Source organism: Ixodes scapularis, unplaced genomic scaffold (assembly GCF_016920785.2).
Source record: "Ixodes scapularis isolate PalLabHiFi unplaced genomic scaffold, ASM1692078v2 PGA_scaffold12__126_contigs__length_90152505, whole genome shotgun sequence".
Lineage (NCBI taxonomy): Eukaryota > Metazoa > Arthropoda > Arachnida > Ixodida > Ixodidae > Ixodes > Ixodes scapularis.
Window position 1 is genome coordinate 10,740,657 of NW_024609838.1, and position 18,325 is coordinate 10,758,981.

At 48.6% G+C, this 18,325-nt stretch overlaps 1 protein-coding gene across 1 annotated transcript in view; it reads right to left on the minus strand.

Annotated features, from left to right (window-relative positions):
- Positions 1 to 6,974: 6,974 nt before the first annotated feature.
- The window catches only part of LOC115323589 (inactive phospholipase C-like protein 1), a gene marked incomplete at its 5' end in the record, with an annotated part of 42,926 nt that continues 31,575 nt past the window's right edge, over positions 6,975 to 18,325 (minus strand). Inside the window, 7 exons of the mRNA XM_040208910.1 lie at positions 6,975 to 11,763; positions 12,617 to 12,712; positions 12,849 to 12,941; positions 13,062 to 13,115; positions 14,143 to 14,211; positions 16,593 to 16,778; positions 18,078 to 18,164. Of these exons, the coding sequence (XP_040064844.1) occupies positions 11,410 to 11,763; positions 12,617 to 12,712; positions 12,849 to 12,941; positions 13,062 to 13,115; positions 14,143 to 14,211; positions 16,593 to 16,778; positions 18,078 to 18,164 (939 nt within the window). The remainder of the gene's footprint in view (positions 11,764 to 12,616; positions 12,713 to 12,848; positions 12,942 to 13,061; positions 13,116 to 14,142; positions 14,212 to 16,592; positions 16,779 to 18,077; positions 18,165 to 18,325) is intronic.

Consider the following 18,325-nt stretch of genomic DNA (forward strand, 5'->3'; position numbering starts at 1 on the left):
GCACAGGGCCCCGAGTAACAGCACTAAAGCGTCCTTCCTCGCAGAACGCGGCTGCACCGTGGCGAAGACTGTAATCCAGGCGGCACGCTTGCGGGGGACGCGAAGTGGGCTTAGCCGAGCGCACCGCTCGAACCGAGGCTCAGCTCCGCTGCCGGTAATCCAGAGAGCAAATTTCCCGCACTCCGCCGTCGCGAAAGCGCTGTCATGTGCATTTTGTCGCGAGCGGCGTTTTGGGGTTTGCAACCGCGCACACTTTTTCACGCACACTCCTCGGTCTGCACAGCGCGCTCCACCACCCGGCTGACCCGGCGACGACGCGCGAAGCCTCACTAGAGTGGAGCGAGCGACCGACTGAGGAAAAGGATGCGCCGCCCCGACTCGCCGCTTGAGGCGCCTCGGGCGGCGACTCAACTAACGGGACCGTAGCGGTGGCGCGGGTGTCTCTTTCTTCCTTTTCTTCCGGTTTCGCTCCTCCGAGGTTTCGGTTTTTTCCCCGACTTGGACGGCCGATATCGGTCTAACGAGGCACTCTGCTTTTACACTGTACATCTACGATCGAAGGGGAGAGGGAGGGGGGGTTACTGCGGCCCAAATTGCTCAATACAACCCGACCCCGTGTCGACGGCGACCCATCGACCCGTGGGCATGAATGGGTATTTCTGGGAGGGCGCAACGGCTGGGCAGCTTTTGCTGATAAGGTGGCGTCGTCGGTTTATCGCTGAGAATGGCTCTCCCCCACTCCTGTTATGACGTCAGGCGCTGTTTACCTTAACGCGACTCCAGGGGGCACTTGGGGCCGAATTTTATGCAGCACCCACTCGATTAACTTCGAGCAGAAGTACCAACTTTTGGGGAAGTAAGATGTTCCTTTGTGTGTATTAAAGTGACTGTATGTCCTGCATCAAATTAATAATTAAAAAATAAATAAAACGTATTCTGAATGGTACCTCTTTAGACCAACGCGCGGTTCTGCTGTCGGCACGACGCATGCGTACACGCTTCATATCACGCAAATCTGGTTTCTGCGAGCGCGCAGTGCCCATACTTCCTGTGGGCAAACGCAGGCTTGTTTGTACGCTAGCGTGTGCTCACTAATGTAGCTCACAATATTAAAAAAAGGGGAGGGTGAAGAGGCTGGTGAAAAGAAGAGTTGACACTCTGATACATACACTAATGCTCATATTTAATGTAGTTGAATAGACCTTCAATGTCCACCAGAAATATTTTTTTACGAATGTATAAATGTAGAGAAAAATTGTACATTTCGCCATTAAATTGAACGATGCACAGGGAATGTGAAAGGGAGCGAACTTGTCCTTTATGATGGCATCATAGGGAGTGACCATAAGACTCCAAAGTAGAGTACACGTTTCGGCTAAGGAGCCTGATTCGAGACCTGTCGCAGTCTTGAGGGCTGAAAAGAAAATAATGCGATATAAATGAGGAAATACTATATAAATAAGCCTAAATGATTATTTAAATAGAGAAATTTAGACTAGAGAAATATAATTTAAAAAAGGGAGGTGGATGAATAAGCACAGCATAGCTCTTTCTTCTTTTTTTTTAATGCCATATGTAGCTAATTATGATATTACAAACTATTTGTAAAGCAGACAACTCTCCAGGCATAAATCAAAGCGTGTAGGAACTTTGGCGTATTCAAACAGGGCAGAAGACTTGTGAGAATGGTAGATCTGATGACCACAATATGCAAAAGTGACGACGCGAGGCACTAAGCTCGGTATATGCACGAGAACGCAAACGAATTTTGTCATAGGTTACCAAGACATGAAGCAGAAAACTACAAGTAGTAATGCAGGTGATGACAATGAGTTGTGAATGCGAAAGCATGAATGTCGTTCTTCCGTTCCCTTAGTTTGTCTGCGGCGTCGTGGCGTGGACGGCCACGTTTGGCCGGTTGACGGCCGAGCGCACGCTTTAGTGAAGTGGCTGCGCCGTGCTGAGCTCGGCTGTGCGGCATCTCTGTAGTCGGGGGGGGGGGGGGGGGGGGGGGGGGGGCGAGAGAGGATTTACGCTGCACGAGAGCCAACGGGAGCCTCGTTCCTTGATGACGCGCGCCAGCCAATGGGAGCATAATCCGTCAGAAATAGGCTTCATTTCGCTCCGTTGGGAAAGGGGATTTTAGGTGCCGTTTGGCCAACTTTTGGCATGGTTTCAAAGCTGATGACATGAGTTCGCTCCACGGGACAGTTAATGTTTTCGCATTAGTATATGGAAAAAAAACGCAATTTTATGTTTTTTTTTTTTTTTGTTTTTTTTTGCGCCGCTTTTGGCGTTTGTTTTCAGGTCTAGCGGCGTCGGGCGTAACCACGCTAAATTTAGCAGGCAAATTGACGTCACGTGATCTCAACAGCATTTCGATTCCCCGCTAAATGTAGCGGGGAAAATGACGTCACACGACGTGGTGTCACGTAACCAATGAACAAATTCAGTTTCTCCGCTAGATTTAGCGGGAAAATTGACGTCACGTGCGGATGAGGAGGAGGGGAAGGCACGGAAGACGAAGAGGAGAGAAGGAGGGTGGAAGGAGCGGAGAGGGGGAGCGGGATGGGAGAGGGGGAGTAGAAGAAAATGAGGAGGAGCTGCGGTCATTACACGTTGTGTAGGTTATCTGCTTGAACATGAAAAGCAACTCCGACAACATAAAAGAAATTGCCACTCACGGTGAGGACAAAGGCGAAGTTTGGGGCTGCCGTATTTACAAGGTACGATCGTAAGGACCAACGCATTTGGCACACCTTGCAAAATTCCAATTCCAAATGTACATACCTGGAACTGGTCACCCGAACATAGTTTCGCAAGAAGCTTTATGCATATTTTTTTTTTTTTTTTTCTTTCGGAGCTTAACTAATAACTCGAGGGTTGTCAAAAAAATTAAGAAAGATCGGAGGCCGCACTTTGGTTTATGAGGTCGCTCCCGGATGGCTTGCTGAACGCAAAAACGCTAAGAACCAATAATAGAGGCGGGCGATCGTCGATATAAAAACTATAACTAATCATATATTAACAATGACCGCCTGGGAGCGAGATCACCCAGCAGTGTGCAGATGGGGAAAATCCAGTAAAGGGCATAGGAAATGCACGGACGCCGTTTTTGTTATATTATTAATATTTTACCACCACTAATTGAGCTCTCAAAAAAGAAATTGACATAACTTATTCCGACAGAACGTTCGTGTGTGTAAAGTTTTAGGTATGTGCGTTTGGAATACGAATTGTGCAAGGCGTGCCAATTGCAAAAACCTTTAACGCCGCACCCTATAGGTACCCTTTCTAGCCTCTCAATGGCCAAACAGAATGTAGGTGCCGTTTTGAGTGTCGAACAGCCTCGAACCCAGTCGCGAGTCTAGGGGGCAGCACATGTTGCCGCGTGCATGGCCGAGAGGGAACGCACGTGGCTCTCACCCGGGCGTCCGGTGCTCTATGCCCGGCATCCGACATTACTTTCTTATTAATTGCAGTAACCAAAATACACCATCTTCCCGAGGGGAACCATGGGGTGATGCGGAGCATCGCGGATCGTTATTAACGGTGTTATTAATGGTGTTAGTAACGTTGTTAACTTGCGTGTTATTACGTTGTTAACTTGCGTTGGTTACCACACATCGCGTGAACGTTGTTGGAAACTCCGCGATGCTCCGCATCACCCCATGGTTCCCCTCGGGAAGATGGTGTAATTTTTTTGCTTCCATCACACTTCATCGGAAGAACGGAGTGAAGTGGAGTCAACAGCGGGAGAACTGAACGCACGCAGCGCGCTACGGCTGCTTATATTCACACTTGAAGGAGAGGAGACTAGAGGAGGAGAGTTGCGCATGCGCGCGGTGTGAGTAGAAGCGAACGCACGCGAAGTGCACGCAGCTGGTAGAGAGAGAGAGCGGAGAAAGTAACGCGCAGCTGTTGGAGAGAGGGAAGGAGGAGAGTTGCGCATGCGCAGTGTGAGTGCGGACTACGACGCCGCGGGACATAGACCCGAGCAAGAGATGCTCCGCATCTAAAACGTTCAGCCTTTCCACTCTGGTGAAGAAGGAAGACCAGCGGAGCTGTACTATAGGAAGTAATGGCCGGCGGCAAGTCGGCAAGCCAAAGTGGAAAGGCAGCCGCCATCTATGAGCGACGGCGGCAATTAGATATGTGGCTTGCCGCCGTCGCTCATAGATGGCGGTAGGTGTCCAGAGTTCGGCGTCTTCATTTCTTTGCGGGGGACACGATCCTGGAGAAACTAGCCCTTAACAGCTCCGCTGTAAATAGAAAGGACAGGAGAATCTTTTTTTCGAAAGTGAAGGAGCAAAGCTCCTATTTTACCGCCCCCCCCCCCCCCCCTCCCCCCAAAATGCAAGCCGCAATTTGTTTTTTTTTTAGGCGGTTTTTGTGTTTGGAGGATGGAGGACACAGAGAAAAAGGCATGGTGTCTGGCAACGCCTTCAATTGCGATGATGAAGGTGAAGGATGAAGGTGTCAACAATTCAATGTTGACACCTTCATCGTTCAGGTTTGAATAAAATAGAAAACAGAAGTGCTAAAATCGCACTAGGACACCGCTAAAACAAAAGCAGTAAAAACACGGCCATACGTAAAAAAGAGCCCACCCAACTCCCTCTAAAAAAAAAAAAACTAACAAGAAAAAAAAAAGCGCGGGCTCAGGGTTACTTTGTCCGTCTTTTCTTAATTTGTTTACTCTCGATTTTTTTTTTTTTTTTTTTTTGTAGCTGACTTTTGTTTTATCTTGCGTTTGACGGCACCGAACTCTACGAGCCATTAAAGCCAAACCAGCGCAGTGAATGTATCTCGTGACTTCGTTCCCCGCACGTCCCTGCTGAGCCCTTCCCGAAGGTCACGTGAAACTGATACGGCATTGGGTTGGCTGGAATGACTCGTAGTAGCGTCCGCTGCTGTCCATCGTATGCTGAATCGGGACTTGCATCCGTTCACAAAGCAACAAGTCTGTTTCGGGTCTTCCCTTCTATCCCACGCGGGTTTCCGAAACCGGATCATTTTGTCCTAACGCCGTGCCTGAGACACGCGATAAACACTCAATTTTAAGAACTGAAAAGAAAAGGGGGCACGAGGTACACCTAAGCACTTCTTACGAGTTGTGAATGCGAAAGCATGCACGCTTCTCTTCCGCATTTTTTTTTTTTTTTTTTTTACTTTTGTTGACGGTTTAGCACGCACACTGACCTCGGGCGTGGAGCGGTGGAGCCGCTGCCTCGCGGACACGCAGCGCCATGGGATGGCCGTCATTGAAACTAACACGCAGCGGCCAATGGGAGCCTCGTACGTCGACGCGTGCCAGCCAATGGAACCGAAGCCGAAATCCATCAGCTTTACTCCGCTCCTTTGGGTTCGGGGGGAACTAGGTGCCGTTTCGCTAGGCTTTTCGCGTGGTTTCATAGCTGGGAGCTGGCTTCACGTGGAGAAAGGATTTAAAGAGATGCTGAACCGAAATTTGAATTTCCCAAAACACGCGGCAAAAGCGTGCAACGGGATGCTACAAACACCAAAACATCACTCATACAGCGATATCTCGAACGGATGACCGTATTTTTCAAAAAAAGGAGGCGCATTTGGCAGGAATGTTGACGTCAAGTTTCTCCGAGAAGGAGAAGGAACGGCCTCGCGTCTTCTCCGCCTCGCGGCCTTCAGGGAGCGAAGCAAAGAGAGGAGAAAACACGGTATCTTGACGTCACACGCCTCGTCGGCCTGGTTCAATCTCGACCTCTTTTTCCAAAAATACGGCTGTCCATTCGAGATGCCGCCTTGCGAGTAGTGTTGTGGGGATTGTAGCATCCTGCCTTCATCTCCTGCATTGTTTTTTTGAAATCCAAATGTTGGTTCACCATCCCTTTAAGGTGCCGTTTGGCGCGGCTTCAAAGCCGATGACGACGGCTCGTTCCATGGGACAGTTAATACTTTCGCATTAAAAATACCTATTTTTTGTGGCTTCTCAAAAACTGCACATACGACAACTGAAAAAAAGAAATGTTGCACAGAGAACGGGAAGCACTCTGTGCATTCTCAACATGGCGTCTTATCGCGGGAGTCGTGGCGGACAACGGGCGTGGGACCTCCACTTAACGACTGTTGTTCGCGATACCGGCGAAGCTGTCTAGCTTCAAAAGAAACACCGTTTACCGATAAAAATAAAAAAAAAATTAAAATTTATTTTGTACGACATGCAAAGACAAGCACGAAGTGCTTGATTTCGCATTCTTCGTGCGACATGCGCGTTTTTCGTCTGCTTCGCACGGCTTGAAAAATTGCGATGGCTTAGCTCGGCTATGCCAGGAGATACGCGAGCGCGAGCTTATGCGCACAAGATGAGAGGCGCTATCAAGCGGCTCCGGTGCAGCGTCAGACTTGGCTACTGCGCAACGGAGGCGCACAGCTGGGCACGCGGCGGCGCCAGTGCGTCTGCCGCGGCTATAACGTCACTCCTCTGGAATGCGCAGGCCGGCGAGGCGCGCGCGGCGGCGGCGGCTCCGGCGCGCCAGCTGTGTGCCGTGTGACGTCACTGTTCCTCGCGCACGTGCAGCACGGCTCTTTGGGAGCCACGCGAAACTGCTCAACCTCGGCCAGTGCAGCTCATGCTACAAACACGAGGGAAAAGAAATAAGAAAATGGGGTTGGGTGTAGTCACGTTACTTCTGGCAACTCTCTGTTTTACATTTCTTCCTCCCCAGTTTAGTTTCGGTGTCACTTTCAAGCAGTTGCGTTTTTTTTTACCTTATTAGAAATATACGTGACGCTGTAGCAAAATATTGATTGGGTAGTCTTCTGGCACCATAATCTAAGCAGTCGCATCCACCCCCCAAAAAAGTATTTTAATTTAAAAAAGGAGAAAAGCGGCCACAGACAAGAGCCAAAAGGATGCAGGACAACAAAGAGTAATAATAATACAAAAAACACTGACAGAACGAAGCCTTAAACATAGCTTGGAAGATGAATCACAATTTTTCACCATTAAAAGGGCCATTTATTTATTCAACAACATTGTAAGCAACAAGTTATGCTCCTGTGTTCTTGCGAGCGGCAATGCAACTCCAAATCTTATAACCTTTAGTCACGAGCGTGCGCATGATATATTTTTGTTCAATATATACCTATATAAATATATGAACAGCACACCCATATTGTGCGTACATGCACATACACGGAGATCCAGAAAAAAAAAAGGGGGGGGAACAAGTTCTTCCATTAGGTTTTCTTTGTTCTCTTGGTAACACCAACAGTTTTGTGAGTAGCACAACATTAACTTCTGAGACACCACATTTCGATTGCTCCTGCTAAAGACTCTTGTCTTCGAAGAAAACTTCTGGTATAGCATCTAAATTTGTACATAACATGGCAACTATATTGGAACAAAAAAAAAAAATGTTGACCAAACAATTTTTTAACACAGTTTCTTGTTTATATCCCGACACAGCACCGCGGTAAAAAGCCGAAGCGTACAGCCCTGCACAATGTTGGGAATTCTGGCTTCACCATAGTCTTTGGCCTAAAAACCGCAATGTACCTGTGAAAACAATTCTCAGGCATGCACCTTGAAGCCAATTGAGGCAAAATTGACAAAGCCTTGTATAGTAGTTCTCTTCGTGTGGGCCTCCGCAACAAATGACCAGCTTTCTTTTCAACTAACGTAAATAACTAGCCTACCTATTCATATCGATAAAGTTCCGTAAATATACCTCTTCTGAAGCCGTAACATTACCAACTCTACGGTGTTTCGCCGCAAACGGTACAGCGCAAGGACCGCTTTCCGTCAGTGACCTTGAAATAACGCCAAGCGAGGTTGACGAAGAACAACTTTGTGGAATGGGAAAGTATATCACATGTCGCCCCGGCCTTAGCCCTAACTGAGTCGGTTAGCAAAAAGCACTCGCAGAGAGCTAGGGCCAGAACGGCCGACAGCATTAACAAAAGTAACAATTACCGAGGAAAAAAAAAGGGACATTGCTCATGAGTAGCAAGGCTGGCTTTGTTATAGCAAACGCTTGCTGACACGTTTCCTTGTGACTGGCCATCGGGGAACAAACCTGCACGTTCACGGAGAGAGAGAGAGCAGAGCCGATCTAGTAAAACCAGACCACCTACAAGCACTTCAAACGAAGTAATCCTTAAAACCAAAACCGAAGAAAAAAAAATATTAAAGCAGCAGACTAGCATTCCACTGGTAACAACTACTAGGAGCGACTAGCATTCTTCTGTTTGCAGACGGGACCCAGAAAATTCCCAAGACTAGGGGGGAATGAGACCTTGCGTGCCCTTGGGCTTGGACGCAGAGGAGGGAACACGTTCGGAGTTCCCACAGTATTCTGCACTATTGTGTTGCTCGGTCGAATGAACAATTTACATGGGGCCAAGACAAGAACAGAATGTATAAAGCAAACCACAATTTTAACAGAACTCACAGCCTTGCATAAAGTTGGAAACAAAGTTGTGACATGATCCAACAGCAGAAAAGACATCCCTTCTAAACAGGCTCTAAGTAAAAGCAGAGCCAATGGGTTCCTGCTTCGAGTCAAATTGAGCCTTATTGTTCTCGATGTAGTCTGTACTTGGAGTACTCTGTGCAGGCTGTTGAAGGGTGCACATTTAGCCTTTAGCTACAATGGGCATATTGCATTAATTCATTCCTCAGTGCCACGCAAGATACCGTCGAGACAGAGCTATGTGGCATATTATGAGATTTAGTTCTTAAATTGTGGCAAAACTTGGCTAAACTGGGTTAAAGTTAAGGCGACAAAACAGTTTGGGTGCCTAACCTGGTTTGCAGCAGATGGTTAATGTCATTTTAGCACAGCAGCCACTGAACGAGTACACAGTGCTCAACAAAACGAAATGGACCAGCGCCGCAAATGGCCTCGCTCGAGTAACTGCGCATGATTCGCTTGAGGAGTGTATGCAATCATAAAATGTATACATCTAGCATATACAGTTACTCTAGCTTAGAATAACCACATGGCTCTACCGATTGATCAATCTAGTAATTTCCAGAGTCTCTGTACCTACACGGGGCCATGCGCTCCACTGGTCCAATTCGTGAGCACTGTATTCGTCGACAATAAAACGGTTCCCATCTACAGCATTTTTAACAACCAAACAATAAGGAAGATTTTTCTTTTTACAATGTCTGATCCAGTTGCTTGACACAAATACTTCAAATCGTTAAAGGCCAACCTATAAAATATTCTTTTGCAAGGCTGAAAATCTCCTCCTTGCACACATCCACAGAGAAACAAGAAGCTTCCTTTGCACAAACTTTGGGAGAAGATAACTGAGATGCAAGAAAGCAATCTTTGGATTCAGCTCACTTGGAATTCACCAACTTGCTTGCCTTTGGTCATTTAGAAATGAGATCGTCCCTCAAGCTGAAGAAATTACGACTCAAATCTGAGAGAAAAGCTTCTTAACACAGACTATGCAATGGAGTCACCTAGTAGGCCCTGTAAACCACCAGACAGTTTGGGAACGCAAGTGCCTTTTGTTAAGCCTACCAGAAAACTAGGTGCCCACCACAAAACGTATGCTGACTTAGCACTGCAGCTATGTGCTAGCTACAATCGAGGCACGGTGCACTTGTTGCTCAGCCACGCAGCTTCGAAAACGTGGCCAAAGTCAGTGACGGTGCGATCTACGCTCGATGTGGCAGCAAGCACACGAGACAACAGTGCAAAAAACACGGTTCCAAAAGAGTGCCACAAAAGAGCTACAAACCCTGGGCTTTTGAATACCTCAAGACATCTCTGCATTTCAGGCAAGACGACGAGCTACCTAATGGCCTTGGTGGTGTGCGTTACTACCGATCATTCTGAATCTATGTTGCTGTTGAGTAACAAACTTCTTTTTTATACTACAGTGGACGAGCCCAATAACAAGGATAGAGAGGCTGTGTTCTAACCAATACAATACTTTCAGGGAAGAAATGGTAACAATGCGGTGATATCAAGGGACGGACCTCGTGAGTCGCAAAACGGTCGCCTGCAGTTGTGACGAATTCGCTTCGACACCGTTACGTTAAAGGGACGCCGCCGGTTTTGATTCGGGCGTCCGGATCAGTACCCTCTTGTCGTCGGTGACACGCTCACTCTTATGATCTCGTAAGTACCGCTAAGGTGGTCTTTCCGTGGGCCTTTAACCTGGAAAAAAAGAACTGATTGAACGTTCCAAACTTGAGCTGACGCCATTACTCAGACGACGACCAGAGATTGAAGATGTTGCCAACCCCACACGACAATGTCAATTGTGACGGTACACACCGTGGAAACGGTATTTCCTTTTACCAGAGTCGGACGCGACGGGGACAAGAGAAAACCCCCAACGCAGCTAGAGAAATAAATTATGGAGGAGGAGCGAAAACAACTATCATCCGCTAGTATTATTTACAGCGCCCCATACCCTAAACGCGTCGACTTCTGTCACCGCCTCCAGAAACTGCACCGCGGACAACGACTTCTAAACTTTAAACTATTTACATGCGGTAAAAACGCAAACAAACAAACATGAGCTATCCAGGGCATTTGTGAGAAGCCAAGGGTAAGTCACACGGAAGACGACGCGCAGGAATGAACACTCTCGGGCAAAACTCGGGAACTGCAACAAGAAATTGCTCCTCCGCCTCTTTGTCTTAAGCGTTGCCCTTGCATTATGTACACGGTCCGAGGAGCCCGCCACCCACGCACGCCCACGTGTCGGACACAAACTTCACGATTCCAAACTTTGCAAACGGCTCCCCTCAAAACGTCAATGCCTCGTTTCAAAACGGGACCAAAAGCCGGTGTGTTACGAAGGGACGAAGTGACGAAGACGTCTTTTGACGACACTTCCGCGGCAACCGCTTACGCCGACTCTGTATAACACGCCGACAGCGCATTCCAGATTTTCTAGCTGGAAACGGACAGCCGACGCAGCAGTACTGCACAAAATGCGATAACGTTCCGCTTCCGCGTCTGCGACGGATAAAAGCCTTTGTACTATGCAACGACACTTGCACACCTGCCTAGGACAGAGTTCTCACCACTCTACCGTTTGCCTCCGACACACACCTCCCCGAATCATGCTCTCAAACGCGCTCGAACGCCCCAACTCGCACTCCGACAAACACGATGGCTACCGACCCAATCTTGCGAATCCCGACTGAGAACACCCCCGAAGCCTTTCGACGCCATTTTCTTTTAGGTTACGTCGCCAGTGCCATTGCCCTCGAAAGGCGTGTCACGGTCAGCGTCGTCTTCTCGCATCTCAACACCCATCGCCGCAGAGTCAGAACGGGCATCGGCAACCCCACGAATGTTGAGGCATAGCCTCGAGTGATGTCGAGCCACTTAGAGCCTCCTGGGGTCACCTTGAGTCACTTGGAGTCACCTGGAATCACTCCACATTGCGCGGCTAGAGTGACGTCCCGAACTCAGGGGCCATGGGTGGTTCCTTCATTCGCGGCGAAGGCGAGGGTGCCAGAGAGTCGCCGTTGGACGTGTCGCCAATGGAAGTCGTGTCGAGGCAACTGAGGGACGACGGCTGGTTCATGGTCTTCTTGAGGATGCCCCTGATGCGGAGGTCCGTTCCGCCCGGCGACGTGGGGGTCGGGGGAGGCGGTTGAGGACAACTCAGGGTGTTCGCCCCGCCCGTGGGCGGAGACAGGGTGTTGCTGCTGCCTCCGCTCAGGGAGCCGTGACTGCGTGATGAAGAGCCATCGCGTTCGCGCTGGAACAGTCGGCGTGCCGTCGGTCCTAGCCGGAGAACCTGGCAAAAGAAATGTTCCGAAACCGGGGTTCTCAAGACTTTTTGTTCTCGAGGAACGCCCATCTTGCTCAACTGAGAGCCTAGGAACCCCTGCCAGTCTTGGCAGCGATATAATGAAGCAGTGCAGAAGCCTACAGATCTTGTAAACAATAGTGCACATATCGGGGAGTGTTCGGACCTGATAAGATACATTTTAATCTTTTACTAAAAAAAACCTCTGGGATCCTTTTTGTATGATGAATTTTGGGTACCAGACTGCATCGGTGGCCTGATAAAATACTCCGCCTTAAACATGAAGTAGAAGAGTTAGAGTCCGAAACAAGAATGCAGTGCTCGGCCCAAACGTGTGCACCATTGCTTCCTTCTAAAGTTGGGTAAAAGTCTTGATGAGTGCACGCAAGTGTCCAAGTGCCCAATTTAATGAGCATAAAGTGAGAGGACTCAACTGCTCCCACGTTGTATCACTACAAAAATTCAGCTCCAAAATATTCTATACATAGGAAAAATGAAGTTTGAGTGTTAAGAAAACTTGACAAAATTATTTTTTGACGCTTTCACAGCGTCAACAAATTTGCCATTTGCTGACCATGCTAACACTTGTATCTTACCTCACCTTACAAGTTTATTCTTGAGACATTAACGTTTGTTCCACGTCTACTTTACATACTGGTCCACGTCATATGGCGTGAAGCATTGTTTTTCGGTGCGTTTTTTGTTTGTCTAATGGCATTTTTTAGGGCACCAGAAAGTTTAAACTGAGAGCGTTTCTCTACAAACAAAATGCTTTGGTTCACGTTTCATGCTCTATAATTTATGCACAACAAGACAAATTTTGGTCTGGTGCAGTGCTCACCTGCTTCATACACAGCAAACTTTCGTGGTCCACTTTCCTCAGCATGTCCATCCTCGCCTCTACAATGCTAGCATTCCAGACGAAATGCTCAGCAGCCTGTGCAAGAAAGGAAGTCGAGTTAAATACAGCAATATTCTAACCAATATTTATATATTTTAGATATTTGCACATATCCAAGATGGGTATTATTGCAAGCGCAAGCGAACCATATTGATCTGCACCAATGATATACCTTTTCAGCTTTCTTTCCTTTGAGTCCCACTGCAGCACAGAGGCCATTCAAGTCCTCTGCATGGCTCTTCATGGTCTTGTGGAGCTCGTTCAGCTGTTGACACAAAGAAGCTAGTTTCAATGGTAGTCCCTGACCATTATCTGCCAAGACACAAAAAATAGTCCCGACCCAATTTACATTACAAACAGAAACCAACCATTCCTTAGCACTTACAGTTTTGAAGACGCCTTGCGAAGTTTCGGAAATCGTCTTGCACTCTGTCAGCACCTTTGAGAGAAACACAATTATGGAGAAGACTCTTCATACACTAAAACATGGATAACCATTTTAGAGAGCTCAATGCTCACTTGTCCCAGGATAGAAACAAAAGAACCAAGTCATGGTACACCAATACCGCATTTCCCAAAAGCACCGTAAGTCTTGGGACAATTGTAACAATGAATGAAGGCAAAGTCAAATAAAATGCTCGTGCACAGCAAGCACCCCGTTAATGAGGCAGAAAAAAAAAAGATGCAATGTAACACTACGCAAATTGCAACTCTGGTAAAATGACCCGTGCAGCGTCCAGTCAAAATGCTGGGTCTGTTGCTTCGCACGGAAATTCATGGAACCTCCTTCCTGCAGGAGGTATTCACATGTTATCGGCACGAGCGGTGAATAAAGCAACTTGTCATCTGCCATGAACAACAGTTTCGATGGTTCGAAGGAATTCGGCGAACGCTCGATGTCGGCACGCGCTTAAAGGCCGACCCACAGAATAGTCTTCTGACAGGCAGAAAACAGGTTCCCAGTTTCCGTCTTTCCATTTCCTTTTGCACTCTTCGCTCCCCCTCTCCCCCCAGGAGCGGGTCTCCAAGCCACTCCCCAAGAGAGGAAGAGGATCTCCCTCTTTCTCAAACGGAAAGGAGGAATTGAGGAAGTTTCCTCCTTTCTGGCCTTTAACTGCAAAGTGCATAGCTATGGCCATCAGTGGATCCTAGCCCCGAAACAAAATAAGGAGCATGTTAGGGAAAGTAGTAAAAACAGAAAAAATGAACTACTCAAAGGGAAGGCTGGAGGACATTGTTAAATCATAGTAGCTAAATCTGTTCTCTGTCCCTTCCAATGTTTTATTTCAGTTTTTACAACTTGCCTTTACATATCCGCCCCTGCCCGCCCGCCCGCCGCCCGCTGCCCGCTGCCCGCTGCCCACTCCCCGCCCTCTGCCCCCCCCCCCCCCCCCCTTCCCCCACCCCTGCTTATGCAGAGCTTGAAAGAAGGACATCCCTGAACGCTGAATGCAAAAGCCACCCACCTTTTCGAAAGCAGAGACTAGCTTAGTTGCCTTTACCGTGAGCTCCCCCTGCACTTTGAGAACAGGACACTGAAACGCAAGGGTGGAAACATAAATTTGCTGTCCGTGCACCACACAGGATACGATAAATAATGTGAAGAATCTGAGCTAGTGAAAGTAGTAGCAGGTACCTTATCACCAGTTAGAAATCCTGTAAAGAGAGACTTCGGCAAACTCTCGTGACGATGCCAAGCCTGCTGTCTTTTCAACGAATGCAAGGTTGCCATATTTTCTTGGGCAGCAGCTGCAGTGTTTACAAACAGGACCCGTCCCTCTACTTTCCTACGATGCTTATGTGGCAAATAACGAGGTCGAAAAAACTATTCTTTGCAAAGATGCAATCTGCACCGAATCTTGTGCATTTGAAATGTCATGCCGAATCTGTCGGCAGCGGTGGCCATTTTCGCATATAATTCTCTCTCGCGAGTCATTTGCTACGCTCCTTCCAGGAATTATTTTCCTGGAAGAATTAACTCGTGACTACTGCGGCAGGGATTATTCTCGTCAAGCCTTACGAGTTGCATTTCAAGATTGCGAGACTGCTTTCTTGAGCTGCAGTATGTTTTACGAACAAAAGTGCCGACCTCGGGGATGGTGAAGTCTCTCAATTTTAAAATTATCAAAGCATGTTGATGTTGACAACATCGCGGCACTTCCTGCCACTTGGATAGTATCCCATTCCACTAACTCAGATCACATGTCATTAAGCCACGAACAACCCAAAGTGGCAACAAATGACGTCGCAGAAGCCAGAGTGTCGACCCGGAACCGAACCAAAAACTGGAATCGAACTGTTATTTTTAGCCGAACTGGAACTGAACCATACCGAAATCTTTGCCACCATCTAGGAACTGAACTGAAAAAAAAAATGTAGCGGTAACCAATTCAAGACGGTTCGCGATAAGGTGTGTTTTCTTTTTTGTTTATCCTTTCTGTTAGTATCGCAAAATGAATATCTGAGTAAAGAAATTTGGCAGCTGTCTTCCTATATACCGATCAAACCTGCAGAATCGCAATGCGTAAGAAATTGTGGGTTCTCAAGGCATTTTCGTATTGGCACTCTGGTTAATTGGGTCTCACGTGGTCACTCGACATGTATGGTGTCAAGTATGGTGCCTGGATGGAACGCGTCTCCGACTGGTGCATTTACCGCACCCTAAGAAGCGGTCCCTTGATTTCCGCCAGATGACGTCTTAGAAATGTCACGCTGTCACTGGTGGCAATCCTGGTTGTGTCCGACCGGCGGCGATTAATGTGGCAGACGCCTGTCTTGATGCAGATCACTCTCCAGTGTGGCAGTTCACGCTAGCTTTGTTAGCCAGAAGTTAAGACGCTGCGACGACGGCGACACTTGCGTTCGCTCGTGCTTTTAGCCGGCATTTCTACGACCATCCACCAGGATCGCGACATCCGACACTCCGGCTTCTGCGACGTCATTTGGTGACACTTTGGGACCGCTTTTAATGTATGGGCGGGATGGGACACTAATCACACTTGGAGACGTGCTCCAGGCACCATAGCACCAAGACGTGCCGTCAAGTAACGTCCCGTCAAATGGCCCCTCACGTCACGTGACGTAGTCGAGTGACTCGCTGCGTCAAATCGATTTAAATTTAGATTGTCACTACATTTATTAGCATTGCTGACATCGTGACATCAAATGACATCATGACTTCACACTGCAAGTCGTGTTGCACCCTAACATACTTGATTGTCGTAAGCTGGAGTCGAGTGCTCGGGCTAATGACAATCGGCATCACCAGACGTTCGCGTAATGGGGATGAACTCCTCCGGACGTTCGCGTAATGGGTATGAACTCCTCCAGGCTCCATCACTCCCTTGACCTGATTCACGCCTGGACGTCTCATGCGCCACGTACGTGCATGCGCAGACAAAGCACACCAGAAGGCATAGAGCGGGTGCTAGAGGCTGAGCTTTTGAAAGCAATACCCTGCTGTTCTCACGTGTTCACCGTAAAATGTGCCACCAAAAAAATTGGATGTGCAATGTGGTTTACAATTGAGTTGACTTATGATCGTGTAAATACGGTATGCATATATTTTATCATCTTTTTAGAGCCCTTTTGGAAGAAACAATTTTCGGACACTACCAATATCTTCACCACCGCGAGAGATTCATATCATCGAGATTCTACTGTACGATAGTAATCACAGAAACGCGCGAGTGTACTTGGCTCCCCGCTCCGAAGACAAGCATCCAGGTCTAGAGTGTCTACCCAGGGCCGGCTTTTGGGGCAGACGACCCGGGCGGTCGCCCTGGGAGCCATCAAAAGGGGGGCGCCGCTGTGGAAGTAGATCGCCCAAGGCGCTAGACGGCGTAGGGCTGGCCCCGGGTGTACCAAACATGCGAGCGTGCAACACGCGAGAAGTGTCGGGCCCGCTCCAACTAACCCCTTTGTCCTCCTGGATGTTCAGACCGAGGACTTCGGGCGCAGAGGCCAGCCTCAGCGCGGCAGCCCTCAGGCACTGGGCGAGGTTGGCGCTGCTCGGCAGGCCGCACTCCTCGCAGCACTCCAGCATCGCTCGGTCCAAGGAGCCCTTCAGCCGCTGGCAGTCGCTCAGCGCACCCGCTGCTCCCTGCAAGAACGCCAGACGATGCTTGGGTCTGAGGTGAAATGCCCTAGGAGCCCGGGCCTTCCCCAAACTTTTGGCGAGAGGGGGAGCTCTAGGATGGCTTTGCGGATGTCAAGCGAAAGGCTCTCTTTTTTCTTTCTTGCTTTTTACAAAAACGTCGGTTCGAGCTATGCACACGATATCCCACCGGTTTCGACCCATAGTTTCACATGCAGATCGAGGCTGGGAAACTTGTGCAAGTCGGTATACAGAGCGGAGCTCCCGCCACTCAGCTGCAACAAGAAACATGCTAACAGGCTCACATGCAAGAGTGAGCAGAACTTTCCATGCCCTGCGGCGCTGACCATATCGGCCAAGCGGGCCGTCGCGTAAACGATCGGCTCCAGGAACATCACAAAGAAGTAGAAAATGCAAAAGACGGGTATGTCGCAGCTGCTCTTCCGATTTTACCGCCACAACACCGCCAGTAAATCTTCGTAACCGCATCGGGAGGAAGGTTATAGAAGCCATTCAAATGGTGACGAGCCCATCGTCTCTCTCGCTCAGAAAGGCCTCCGGACCCCAACGGCACAACTAATGCCCTTTTATCCCTCCCCCCCCACCCAAGAACAATCCTGGCTATGGGCCTGGTCTGCAGACTGTCTTCTTTATGACGTATTAGCAGGGTGACCGCAGCTTAACTATTTCACCTTACGTCCGAGCGCCGCGGATGCTACGAGCCATCGGAGCCAATTCAAAGCCGTGTGAGTGTCACGTGACCTTGGAGAGGGGCCAGAGCAACGCGCAGAAAGTGTATCACGGGCTACGTCCACAAAGCGAGATTGCCCAGAATGGCTCGTAGCGTCCACTGCATCTGGACGTAAGATGGAATGGAGTATAGCAACAGTGCTGCCTTTAGGACAACTCAGCAGTGAAGCAGAGCAGAATCAGCACCGCAACAGCACTGTGCACCGACAAAGCATAAAGTCAGTGCTGCGTCGGCGTTAAGTCGGTGCCATTTCCGGCACTGCCTAAAAGTGCCGAGATAGGACTGGCCTTTAGTGCAATTCTGAGACAGAAGAGGGTTCTGGGTTTCCCTATCCAAGCCTGCCCGTAAATGCACGCAGGCTTGTATGGGGGGCGTTACACAGGGAACGACGATAAAGCACGCATCGTAGAAAGGAGGCAAAAATGCCACTGAGCAAGCAAAAGGTACGACTTTCGAAATGCAGTCGTTTAAAAGGCAGATGCCAGAAAGGCCATCTTTCGGATCTAGAGTCCCGCGACATGGCACCTGTGCCTGCAGCCAGGCTCGGCACCCACCTTGCAGGCCTCGTCCAGGTTGCGAAGTCCGATGTGACGCATCTCCGCTTGAGTGCGATTCTGCCACGACCGTTTCCGCTTCAACTTCTGCCAAAAGACAAACGCGGAACCACAATTAAATGCAACTGCGATAAACGTGTCACTAAGACTGTGCAAGAATCACAAGTTCCAAAAATTTTCGCATTTTCCGTTATTTCTTCTTGTTCCTTTGTGACACTAACACTGCTAACTTATGGGAATCTCTCAAT